Source organism: Triticum urartu, chromosome 2 (assembly GCF_003073215.2).
Source record: "Triticum urartu cultivar G1812 chromosome 2, Tu2.1, whole genome shotgun sequence".
Classification (NCBI taxonomy): domain Eukaryota; kingdom Viridiplantae; phylum Streptophyta; class Magnoliopsida; order Poales; family Poaceae; genus Triticum; species Triticum urartu.
This window is the reverse complement of record NC_053023.1, coordinates 480,052,601-480,065,287: the sequence shown is the minus strand read 5'-3', so window position 1 is coordinate 480,065,287 and position 12,687 is coordinate 480,052,601. Positions and strand designations below refer to the sequence as shown.

At 46.2% G+C, this 12,687-nt stretch overlaps 1 protein-coding gene across 1 annotated transcript; it reads right to left on the bottom strand.

Moving 5' to 3' along the window:
• Nucleotides 1-307: 307 nt before the first annotated feature.
• On the bottom strand, nucleotides 308-2,577 carry LOC125538052 (ACT domain-containing protein ACR6-like). Its single transcript, XM_048701360.1, has 4 exons — nucleotides 2,349-2,577; nucleotides 1,932-2,092; nucleotides 1,756-1,823; nucleotides 308-1,667 (listed from the first exon to the last, which is right to left on the bottom strand). The coding sequence occupies exons 1-4, from the start codon at nucleotides 2,408-2,410 to the stop codon at nucleotides 627-629; spliced, it is 1,332 nt and encodes a 443-aa protein (XP_048557317.1). The 5' UTR covers nucleotides 2,411-2,577; the 3' UTR covers nucleotides 308-626.
• Nucleotides 2,578-12,687: the final 10,110 nt, after the last annotated feature.

Genomic DNA, 12,687 nt, shown 5'->3' with positions numbered 1-12,687 from the left:
AGAGTTTTTTTTAATGTTTTGTTATGTTTATAAGTGGACTTTGGCCGGCATTTGACCGGCCATTTATGTATAATTATGCTTATTAAATCAGTTCCGGCCACATCAGCAAAAATGGGTATGCCTTCCGTTGGTCGCATCTGCTAACCCAAATCAAAAAGCGGACGCCCACATCCGTCAGGCCAATCCAAACGGACGAAAAGCGGACAAAACACGCGTCCATTTGGGTCGGCGCGTTGGAGTTGCTCTAACAAATGCAAATGAACACCTTCTTACAAATTATAAACATAGGACACACGATGCATACACATATTTACAAGTTTCCTTATTGATATATTTCTCCACAAGAATATATGTACAAGATGAGTATTTACAGAGATTCTAGTGGTACAACCCAATTCCAGTATATACCCAAGCTAAACTAGTTGCTATGATGCTATCCTTTCTGAGCTGACCTAACATTTCTTTCCAGAGCTAGTTTGTGCTACCCTGTCTACACAACCTATCTACACCAGACTAGCTTGATCATCACCATCATCTTCTGACCGGAAGGACTGGACCAATATGTACACTGAGATCTGTATCTGTGAACCCTACATATGATATCTGTGTGTATTACTAGTTCTATACTAGTAGAGCTTGATGAGGCCGAAGTTCTGGAACGGACGGTAGAACTTGAAGAGGTTCCCGAAGAGGAACGCCGTCGAACCGGCGGCGACCCCGGAGCTGGAACCGCCGTCGTCGGCCAGCGGGTTGTTCTTTACCCGCAGCGTGGCCTCGCCGATCTGCGCGCGGATGGCCTCGATCGTCTTGGCTTCCACTGGGTGACCCTGCGGGTCCGACAGGTAGAAGGTGTCCACGGCCTCCCCGTCCTCGGACGATATCTCGGCGCGCCGTATCGTCAGCCCGTTCTCCCGGAAGATTCGGGTGACGTCGGAGAGCAGGCCGGCGCGGTCGTCGGTGCGGACCTCCAGCTCCAGCCCGTCGGCGGTGCGGCGCTCCACGGCCGCCTCGAGGCACTGGACGACGCGCCGGCGCTCGGCCTCGGAGCTCACCGGGTGGCCGTCCACGTGCCTGATGTAGTACTCCTGGTAGGCGCCGCCGCCCGGCTCGGAGCTTACGGTGCCGTGGTGGACCACGTACTGCATGTCCGTGATGGTGCAGACGGTGTCGAACAGCAGCTTGGGCCGGTCCCTGCACCGGACCACCACCACGGTGTACCCGCGCTCGGCGCAGTGCGTCACGGAGACCTCCGTCCGCGGGTCCGGCCGTCCGGCGGCGCCGTAGTCCCGGTCCTCGAACATCATCTGGTGCAGGCGGCGCTCCTTGTGCGTCAGGCTCGCCGCGGCCGCCGCTCGCACGCCGTTCTGCCCGCGCAGCAGGTTGTCGAGGCGCCGGCTGATGTCGGCGATGCGGGCCTCGTCCTCGATGGCGCCGCCCGCGGCTTTGACCGCGTCCGTGACCTGCACGACGGCCGCGACGCGCGTGTTGTGCGTCCAGAGCTCGGCGCTCCGGACCGCGCACTGCATGCCGGCGAGCACCGCGCACACCTCGGAGAGCAGGCCCGGGCGGTCGGTCCCCGTGAGCTCGATCGACGTGTACTCCTCCGACGGCACGATGCCCACCGTGTTGCGAGCCTCCGGGTAGTAGCAATCCTCGGCTTCCAGCGTCTGCACACAGCAAACTCAATCCTCAAAAACTCCTCGCCACAATTAAAAACTCCATCCTCCGGGCACCAAATTTCTTTCAGTGAATTACCGTCTGGATGTAGGAGATGGTTGGCGTGTCAAGAACCTTGTTCCCGTCACGGTCGGTGACATTGAACACTGCGGACAACAAGTGGAAAACGAAGAACTGAAATTTGTTAGATTCCGCGGAAATTGGGCGGAGGGCTAGAAGAACTAGAAGGTTTGATGGCCGTGTGGCGCACTCACCGTCCATGAACCAGCTGCCGTCGGAGGAGAAGTAGGCCTTGCGGATGACGAGGTTGAGGTCGGCGATGACCTGGACGACGGCGAGGAGGGTGCCGTGGCTGTTGACGCTGTCCACCCGGATGACGGTTGCGTCGTCGGAGGCTTCGTTGTCGATCACAACCCTGCAGCAGCACGTCCAATCCCCAAATCATGAGAACAGAGCAGAGCAGAGGATTCCCAATTTCGATACAACCAAGGACCGTCCTTTCGGAACAGAGATTTGAGGATCAAGAAAGGAAGAATACAACACACCAACAAAAGGAAACCAGAATCAAAAATTGTGCAGGTCAAGAACTGCAAAACTCGAAATGAACCCAAGAAATACCTAAAACGAAGCTAACTTTACAAAAAGCAAAGGCGGCTAATCGAGTTGCTCACCTCGGCGGGTTCATCCCCCGGACGAGCTTGGCATACTCGTCGTGGTCGTCTGTGAGAGCCATGGCGAGCACACCCTCACTCGCATCAACAGCTTACCTTCACTCGGCACGAAGCAGAGAGGCGGCAGGCAAGAGGAGACGTCGAAGCAGAGAGAGAGAGAGAGAGAGAGAGAGAGAGAGAGAGAGCTTGTGAATTGTGTTGGGCTTGCCCGGACAGACAACCGAAAAGCTTCGTGTCCGGTGGCTTTTATGCGAGGCGGCGAGCACGGATGAACGGGTTGATGTCGATAGATTTTGTAGAGCCTATAATTGGTACTGGGATATACATGTCGGACGTGAAACGGAATTATGCAATCATAGGCAGGTAATTAATTGGCAGCTAGAAGATTCCAAATTGCTGATTCTTTTCTATACCCCTTGTTATTGGAACGTGTGTTTCTTTCTCATACTTGTCAATTTTTTACTTTTCTCTTTAGTAGCCGTCGCTTAGCATAACCTAGTGTGCATGATAAACATGTAAAACTTGGGGAATGGCGATGAAAAATTTAGGAAAAGAATTTTTGGCAACATAAATTCAAATTCAAATTCTAGATATATATCTTATTTCAAATCAAAACATCATGAGGAACGAAAGGGAACTTAAGACTCCATCATCAGCTTCACGTAAAACAAAAATGATTGTCCCTCATTCCCTCAAAAGAAAATTTGTTTGCCCCCCGACACTATTATTTTATTTATATTCGGCCTCAGACATACAAGCAAGGACCTCATGTTTCTTTCATTTTCAACGACATGTTACTTTTTAGCTTTTAGCAAACTAGAGACATAATTCTTATCGACAAGACACCAACCATCTCAACTTATAAGTAGTTCCATGCATCAACAAGTTTTATTGAATACCATGCATTAGCCGTTCACCTCAAAAGACAAGGGTAATAATAATTGTTGGCAACTTTTTTTTTGAAAGATAAAGCTTTATTAATTAAAAATAACGGTTATATCGTCTAAAACCGGTTGTGTGGAAGTAAGTTGCCAACTCCACAAGTTGCGAACAACCAACAATAACTGTTGGCAACTTAACTTACTTCCACACCCATCTTCCTATCTAGACTTCGCTAAGCCATGAAAATGAAAAATAAAGGAACTGCATTTGATGCATTTTGAAGACAGCCAAACATCTGATGATTTTTGGTTGCGTCCCATCTAGTTGTGAGTGGCAACTAACATGAAGTTGTTGGCCCTCATCTTTCACGGGGAATCCAAGAATATTCATCGTCGATGGACTGGAGGCCTATCATCGCACGCGCGGGGGTGGGGGGTGTGTTCTTAAGCGTGCTCACTCCATTACTACGTTGGCTCTTTTCGATGCTCAGGCACAAACTCTATCGCCGCATCTTATAGGCTCAAAAGAGCTTGGTAACTCATGTGCTTGAAGATATTCACGGCGGGTTGCCAACGGGCAACACCTCATTATGGGAGAGTGGCTTTTAGCGCACTCACGTAGCGGCCTTTCCCCCTTACTCAATCTTGTGGCTTTTTTAGGCCCCCTTGCCGAGTTTGTACATTGTATGAAATTGAGAACAGGGAACATAATATGTATTTACGTTGGTAAGCGTGGGCATCCAATTTCATGCATTCAACACTTCACTGTTTTGTTGCATTGGTAAGAATACCCATAGCAACGCGCTTAATGTCTTCTTAATTTTATTATAAGTGAGTGTCGTGTCTGAACTCAGGACCAACCATGTACCGTAGAGTAGATTTAGGATACAAGCAAATCGGATGGACAAAGTTGACGACTCACATGTTGCGTTGTAATTACTACTAACATAAGCATATAATGTGTATTTGAGAGATCTGTTTTGCAACTTTAAGCATTACCAGGTATCAATCAATGTGCAAGACTAGACATAGTAAACTACAAATATGAACATTAGTGTCATTATGTGATCCAAATATAGTAGCTAGTCATTGCCATTATGTCATCTAAACATGGTACCTAATTATTACATTACATTATTACAGTAAGACATTTCCTTGTCTCTACTACTATAGTACACAAAATTTTGAACATGGACTCATCACAGAGAAGCATTTATTAGCCATTGATTTCTTACCCAACCCAACTGATCCAACGACCCTGGTTTCCGGGATTCGCTTAGTGCGGCCGCGCGCCAAAACGACGCCGAGATGGTCTTTCTGGAGTTATCGTGAACCCACTGTACATCTGCACACTCACGGTCTGGTGTTGATGAGAGAAAAGCTTCTATACAAGATCTTTTGTGGCTGTTTTCTGAAGCACCCATCATGTAAAGACATATGGGCACGAAGCCATGTAGAATTGCATCGTGTAACTTCGATTGTAGTCTGATCATAAGACATCATGTGCATGGCCCGTACCATCTACTAGTATTTATTTAGAGGCTTTATTATAAAGTTGATATTCAGTTCGAAAATCGTACAATATGTAGTTGTTTTTAAAATATAAAAGCATTACTAATCTCATTGGTACATCCGTGACACCACTCCCTCTCGGCCTTAACCATCGGTCGCCGGCCTCCATGGATCTCTCTATGTTGTCACCACTCCTCCTCTATCCTGGCACCGATCCATCGCTCGAAGAGAGTCTGAGGTCGCGGCCAGCATTGTGTGTCTTGTGTCTCCCACAGGCGGTCACTACCACCTGACGCCTTCGCTACTATTGCTCGGAGAGAGTCTGAGGCCATGGTCGGCGACAACGCATGGGATTTGTACTGCTGTTGCAGTCTAGTTGATGGTCAAATGTTGGGTCTCCCGCACATATGCTCGATAGTAGACACAACATGTGCTACCTAATTGTTGGTCGAGGAGGCGGCCACGATGGTGAGTTATGTTCCTTTCCGTTAGTGTTGTAATTTCAATTTTGCTATGCATCTTATGGACAAGTCATTATGATTGTGGAATACATTTGTATTTATTTTACTATGGATGTTAGAATTTTACTTGCGTGCATTAAAACTAGATTTTGAATCTTAAGATCTAACTATGTAGGTTTTATTCATATCACCGATGATGCAAGAACTAAAAGTATGTATGTCTTAGTTATTTTGTCTACATGGGTATTTAGATAATAACTTAGACAAGCTATTCAACTCATACTTTGTAAGCGCACTTTAATACTACACTTTGGAAACTTGACTGATGATGAAACTTGTGACCTTAGCAACTAAGTATGTGCCTAGCTTTCAATGCAAGTGTTCGGTAGTCACTTTTTATTACTATGTGTATGATTATCAAGTATAGCAAATGAACATGTTCTCTGCAGGGTTAGGTGAAAAACCGTTGTTGTTGTGTCCTTTTAATGTATTGCATAAAACAACTTTTTGCTAAGAATGTTATGTGCAGCGCAACTAAAATGTCACAATGGGGACGTTACTCCATTTTGGTTGCACAACACAAAAAGTTGGAACCAAATCGCACAACAAGTGCGACCTGAGTTGGGCTTTCTTAGCAATTTTTGAAGCAATTGTAAGTTCGCCACTTTTTCTGATTTATCAAGTTGCTATTTTATTATGCAGCACATCCTCTTATAAGATATATATGTGTGCTACAGCTTTGGAAAAGTTGCCACTTTTCCCTTCCCCGTTGATTTGTTGACATAACTATCTTCTCTATCAACCTAAAATGGGTGAAGTGGAAGGTCAGTTATTGGATTCCTTAGAGTAAGTTTTCCTCACTCGCGTAAGAATCTCATCGGCGGCAACTCCAAGATTTCATCATCATCAACCCATTTTGTTAGAAGCCAAGATAATTTTACGTTCCACTGGTTTGGTGCCAATGTTATCTCTAAATATTTGGACAAAATATAAATGAAATGTAATGTTTCTTATGAGATGAATATGGATGTGCTTGTGTACTGTGCATGTCTATATAAGTACTTTGTGTTAATGTCAACAGTGCAGCCCCAATCTACAAAGGCAATTACAAGTCATCATTGACCATCCTACTTGGCGCCATTAATATGCACATCAATGACCAACTATCGGTCAATGATATGAAGTCATTACTAACCCCGGAGACACTAACGGGGGTACACATTATAGACAACATTAGATTCACTTCCAAAAACATTGTATATAATTATGGATTTTTTGACTAAATATTATACACGAGATTTACAGTCGATACTCAGTATGAGCAGTCAAACTACATCATATATGCTGAAACAAATACATTTAGTAGAAATAAAACAAAATGCCCCAATGAAACGATACATCAAACCCTTCGTTCGCTTAATAAATCCACTTTCTTTCAGCGAGTACCACATGGGTGTCATGTCATTATTACTAATATATATATCAAGATGAACCAGTTCTATGATTTTGTCTATGTCTTTTCTTGCGAAAAGGATCCAAATTTATTATGAAGGTTGATCAGAAATACAAAGCACTACAAATCTAATAAAAATTATATCAAGATTCCTAAATCTTTCGAATGACTATTGCTGCCACCAAAAAGAGCCATCGACGCATCGTTGTAACCATTGTCATACTGAAGTCGGCTAACCATTATCAATGATAGATGAGAAGCCTCGTCCACTCGCCCCTAAGGACCAGCACTATGGAGCCACAGGCGTCGCCGCTGTACCCTTGAATCGATCTATAGAACCTGGCACTAAATCTCGTTGCTGCATGCACATCACAAGAAACCCTAACCTCGCTGCCTCGAGGAGCCGATAAAAATCTACGTTGGAGTTCCATCCAATCTCCCTGGCGGATAAACTCGACGAGGATTGAAGGCCGGAAGACCACTCGAATATGAAGTGCCACTATTCATCTGAATGCCACTGTGAGGACTAAACTTTAACCTACTACTAGCCGAACCGAGGCAGATTGCCCTCCCCATCACCGGTTTCAAAGCGGCATGGAAAAGGGAGACGAATCGATGAACTCACCGACGAAGATCGAGAGAGGAAATCTTTAGCCTAACCGCCTTGCAGGAGATGAAAGAAAGAGTCTTTTTACAAAGCTATATTTGACCGAGTATTAAACCAAACATGAAAGTATTAAACCAAACTTTTCATGTGCCCGTGGGATATGACCTAACGAGGAGGCAACATTACATTTTCTTTGCTGGGAAAAAGAGGCAATATTACTTGGTGCAAAACAAAGGAGGCGTTTCTCGTCCATTTTCTTTTTGTCTTTTCATAAAGACTAAAAGCCGACCGATCTTGCATCTGCGATTCCATCCTTCTTTCTTCTTTGTTGAGGGGTGATTCGTTGGACGGCCATATTCCGTTGGCGTCGGTGGAGGCGTGTAGCCTTCAGTTTGACTGGTATGAATGAATTGTGAATGTAATCGGGTGGGCTAATAGTCCGCTTTCTTTTCCTTTTTCCCTCGTCGTTGTAAAGTTGACAGCGAAATTGGTCCTGGTCGTCGTCCACTAGAATGCCCAAGTAGCCATGGTATGCTATTTATTTTTTGAGAGGCGATGGTATGCTAGTGCGAGGGCTAATACGTTGCTCGGAGCAATCAAACTTAGTTCCTAATCAGTTTCGTCTTTAGCGTGTGATGGCTGATTTTATGCGAATTTTTAACAAGAACTACGCCGGCTCAACTATTTGCTTGCCCTAATATCCAGTATGCAACCGTTTTTTTAGCATCAGTACAGACATAAGCGTTCATATACACGCGCATACACTCACCCCTATGAATGCACACACACGCACACCCTACCCCTATGAGCACCTCCGAGAGACCGAGCCGGCATATCATCTTGAGATTTTACAAAGTCACCGTAAGCGTCTCGTAGTCGACGGGAACGTCTCCTCCCACTTTGAAATATCGGCAATGTTACTTAGAGCATCTCCGACGCCGACCCTCAAACCGCTCATATACGTTCGGACAGCACGGTTCAGACGTATTATGTCATTCAGTACCGGTCTGTATCGGTCCGCTCAACGGTTCATACGCACTTTCTCCCCCAAACTAGAGACAAACTAAGGGGTTTTGCGGGCGTCCGGACAGCTGCCACGCCTGTGTATGATCGTCCCGGCCCACCAAACCCCCTCACTCGCTCACGCGCTTCCCTCCTTCCCGCCGCTGCCCATATTCATGCCGTTGTAGAGCGGCCGCTCCGCATTGACGTTGGCCCAGAGCGGGCGCGACCTCTCACTATGCAGACATTGAAGCGACGCGCCAGCCAAGAAGCACCGCCCGCTTCACGCCCGGCTAACATGTCTCCTCGCAGCATTCATACGACCACAGACTGCCCTCCTTCCTCCATTAAAACCGCGCATGTGCCGAGAAACCTATTCAGGCCACACGTCTGTTCGAAAGTCCCCCGCCATTAAACACAACGATGGTTGGTCCCCCCCCCACTATTTAAATGATGCCAGACGCCGGGCACAAATCGCACCACACTTCGCTCACATATGCTCCTTGCACCATCATTTTCTCCATAATCTCCATGGCATTCGACGAGTAGGAAGACGAGTTCTCCAGCATAAAAGCTGGCTGGATGGCCCGTCATGTTGGGAAATGTAGGAAAAAGCAAAAAAAATCGCACATATGCACACCCAAAATCAATATGAAGATGCATAACGGGTTGTAATCACGATCGTTACTGTCACCGAGTTGCAGCAAAAGAAGAACATGTTAGCGTAGATCCTACATGGAGTCCCTCGAATCGTCGATGAACGATCCAACGAACCACCCATGCGAAGTCGCTCGAACTAAATACCGAAAGCACGGCCTCCCTACCTGGTTGCAAGCGTGCAACCTTCACAATCCAACAACGCTTCGCCGTCTAGAGCTAATAGTCGCCAGAGAATTAGAGGGAGGAGATTAGAACCACACTGGACTTCTAATTATGAGGATTAGAGCAACTAGACCAAGCTCTAATAAGTCAACTAGGACCAACTAGAATTAGGGCTAGATGAACTAGAGGAGGCTCCAAAACTTGTGTTTTCAAAAGAGCAAAAAAAAACCTAGTATATATAGGTTGGAGGGGAGCGAGAGGGCAGCCACCAAGGAGGGAAAGTCCCTCCTTGGTGTGCCGGCCAAGGGAGGGGAGGAGGAGTCCAACCTCCACTCCAATTCGGCCTCCTTCCATGGCAAAGGGGGCGCCTCCCCCACTTGAGCCTTTGTGGCACAAGTTGTCTTTCACCACTTCGCCTTTTTAGGCCCATTGATATTAAATTAAATATAAAAGTGTTCTAAATAATTTTATATCCTTTTATATATAATTTAACATCACCAAAAACATTTTTCACCTATATATATTTATCGTAATACCCGGTATTACCCGATACTCTCCGAAACCCTTCTGGTGACCCTGAAATGCTTCCGGCTCCTCTCGGAACTATTCTGAATATTAATGAAATAATTCCACAAATATATTCTCATCACTGCCATCCTACTAACATTTAGCAGATCATGATTGCCTTAACCTTGTGACCCCGTAGGTTCGTTAACTCATAGACATGAACGAAACCGTTCGTTTAATGACCGACAGCGAAACCGTGGACGTCCATATCGACCCCTATGAGCAGACGAATGATATTCGAGTGAACCTTTGGTTATCATGTGATGTTCCCTTTGCTTTGCCATATTTCACAAAATCCAAGATGCGTCGTATCCTCCTGAGTCATCACCATGCCCACTATACCGTTATCCTCGTTACTGATTTTGTTCTTCTTTCTCGTTATTGTGTTCTAGCATCACTACTGCAGGAATGCCTAGCAGTGGCTGCCGCAAAAATGACAGCAGTGGCTGGCCAGGCTGCCAGGGGCGCCCGCCACTGACCTCTTGCCACTACTATAACCGCATTAGTGGCGGGCGCATGCCACTGGTAGAGCTCTGCAGTGGTGGGCGATGCGTAGTGGCCCGCCCCTGGGTGAGTCTCTTCAGTGGCAGGCGGTGCTTACCTGCCTGCCACTATTTTTTCATGCTGCAATGGCAGGCATACTAGAGCGTTGGCCACTGCAAGCTTAGGCATGCGAATTAATTTTTTTGCAGCCACGACACCAATTGTGCTACCGTTGCTGCGTTTTGCATAAATTCAATTTAACAAATTCAATACTAATAGCAAATAAAGCGCACATTGTAAGCTTAGGCATGCAAGTTCATTAGGTAATTAGTGCTCTTCATAACAACTACTAACACTTCAAATCTGTTCCAATTAACAAACCAACATCAAAGTATCACAGGCATCTTAACTAAGTAACTAAGAGTTCATCGGCTTGGAGATATTTAACTGGACCTTATTTCTAAATAAGATCTACCAGAACCATCGTCTGGAAGTTGTTGTTCATGTTGTTCTTTATAGTGATGACAATTGTTGTGTCAACCGTTTGTTGTAATCTCTTTCCCTTTAGGAATTCCCGCTAGCCGACCTCATAGAATGATACGCGGTCGTCTGTGTCCGTCTTGTATCGAATGCTGGTGACAGGAATGCCGGTAGCAGGGATGTCCCTTTCCATAAATCATCTTCATAGGTAATTTCTATGACCCCCGTGATTAAAATAAAAACAATGCACACAATGTTGGACATCTTGCCATATAGTGTTATGAACAAAAAAAGAGAAAAATATATAAAACATACCATAGTGTGTTTCACTATGTTGGCCTTAGTAAAACGGTGCACAAATGGCCTCCCCAAGTAGTGCACACTTAATGGTAGGATCGTGATGAGATTGGCCTTCTCATTCTCATTAAGCCCTTTCATTCTTTGAGATAAAATTGCATAATTGTATGGATCATCATCGTCATCATATCCTCTACACTCATCATCTTCCTCATCCTCATCCTCATGCTCCTGGCTATCATCATCCTCATCATGGCTCTCATCATCATCGTTGTCATCCTTATCATCCTGGGAATACTCATCATCATCTTCATCAAGCTCATCATCTCGGTCGGAGAAATACTTAATCATTACTTGTTGAACTCTTTGTTCAAGTAAAAGCTTATGTACTTGTCGGTGTCAAAACCGTCCGATCTCGGGTAGGGGGTCCCAAACTGTGCGTCTGAGGATCGAAGGTAACAGGAGACAAAGAGGACACGATGTTTACCCAGGTTTGGGCCCTCTTGATGGAGGTAAAACCCTACTTCCTGCTTGATTTTTCTCGATGAATATAGGGGTTACAAGAGTTGATCTACCTCGAGATCATAATGGCTAAACCCTTGATGTCTAGCCTATGTAAATTCTGATCGCCTCTAAGGACTAACCCCTCCGGTTTATATAGACACCGGAAGGGCCTAGGGTTGTACATAGTCGGTTTACAGAGGAAGGAAACTATACATCCGGATGCCAATCTTGCCATCCACGCAAAGGAGAGTCCTATCTGGACACGGGGGAAAGCCTTCCACCTTGTATCTTCATGGCTCATCAGTCCGGCCCATATCACATAGCCCGGACACCCAAGGACCCCTTAATCCAGGACTCCCTCAGTAGCCTCCGAACTTGCCTTCAATGACGATGTAGTATCCGGCTTATGTCTTCGGCTTTGCAAGGCGGGTTCTTCATTATACTTCGGACCAACGACAGTCTAGCTCTGACCTAGGTGCACCGCCTTTATGACTCCTTCTTGTGGTCACTTCGATTTCCACGCGCCGAATGAATACGAACGGTCCGTGATTTTTTGTAAATAAGCCCCTCACCACGCTCGGACGACATCTATATAAGGAGACTTAGGTCCCCAAATGCCATCTCACATCGCGCACAGGAAAAACTGTCAAGATTAGCTACGAACAAAGCCTTCCAATATGGCCAGCGCTCCAGGCTCCTCTTCGCGCCCCCATGGTCCTCAAGAGGGTGATTGACAGAGTTGCTCAGTGCCTCATCTTCAGCTGAGCCGACTCTAGACACAGGGTTATCTTACCCTCACGGATCTAGTCCCCGTTCGAGCGGGATTGGCCTCAATCGGCAACGATGCGATGGCTGAGAACTTCCCCAACCCCAATAAGGAGGAGAGGGTGTGCTTTGTCCCGTTCCTATTGCGGGGCTTAGGATTTCTAATCCACCCCTTTCTCCGGGGCCTATTGGAATTTTACGACATCCAACTGCACAACCTTACCCCGGGTTCGATCATGCACATCTCAGACTTCGTTGCCCTCTGCGAGCTGTTCTTAGGCATCGAGCCCCATTTTGAACTATGGAGGAAGTTCTTTTGCCTTGTTCCCCGCCATCAAGGAGGCTCTATCTTCTAAGTGGGCGGTGCTGTAGTATGGCATATAGCCGGATCCGGATACCTCATAGGGACTCCAAAGAAGTATACCCGCAGTGGTCTTCGGAGTGGTTCTACATAGATGACGTCCCACTGCTGGACCTAGTTCGGCATGGCCTTCCTGAGTTTTCC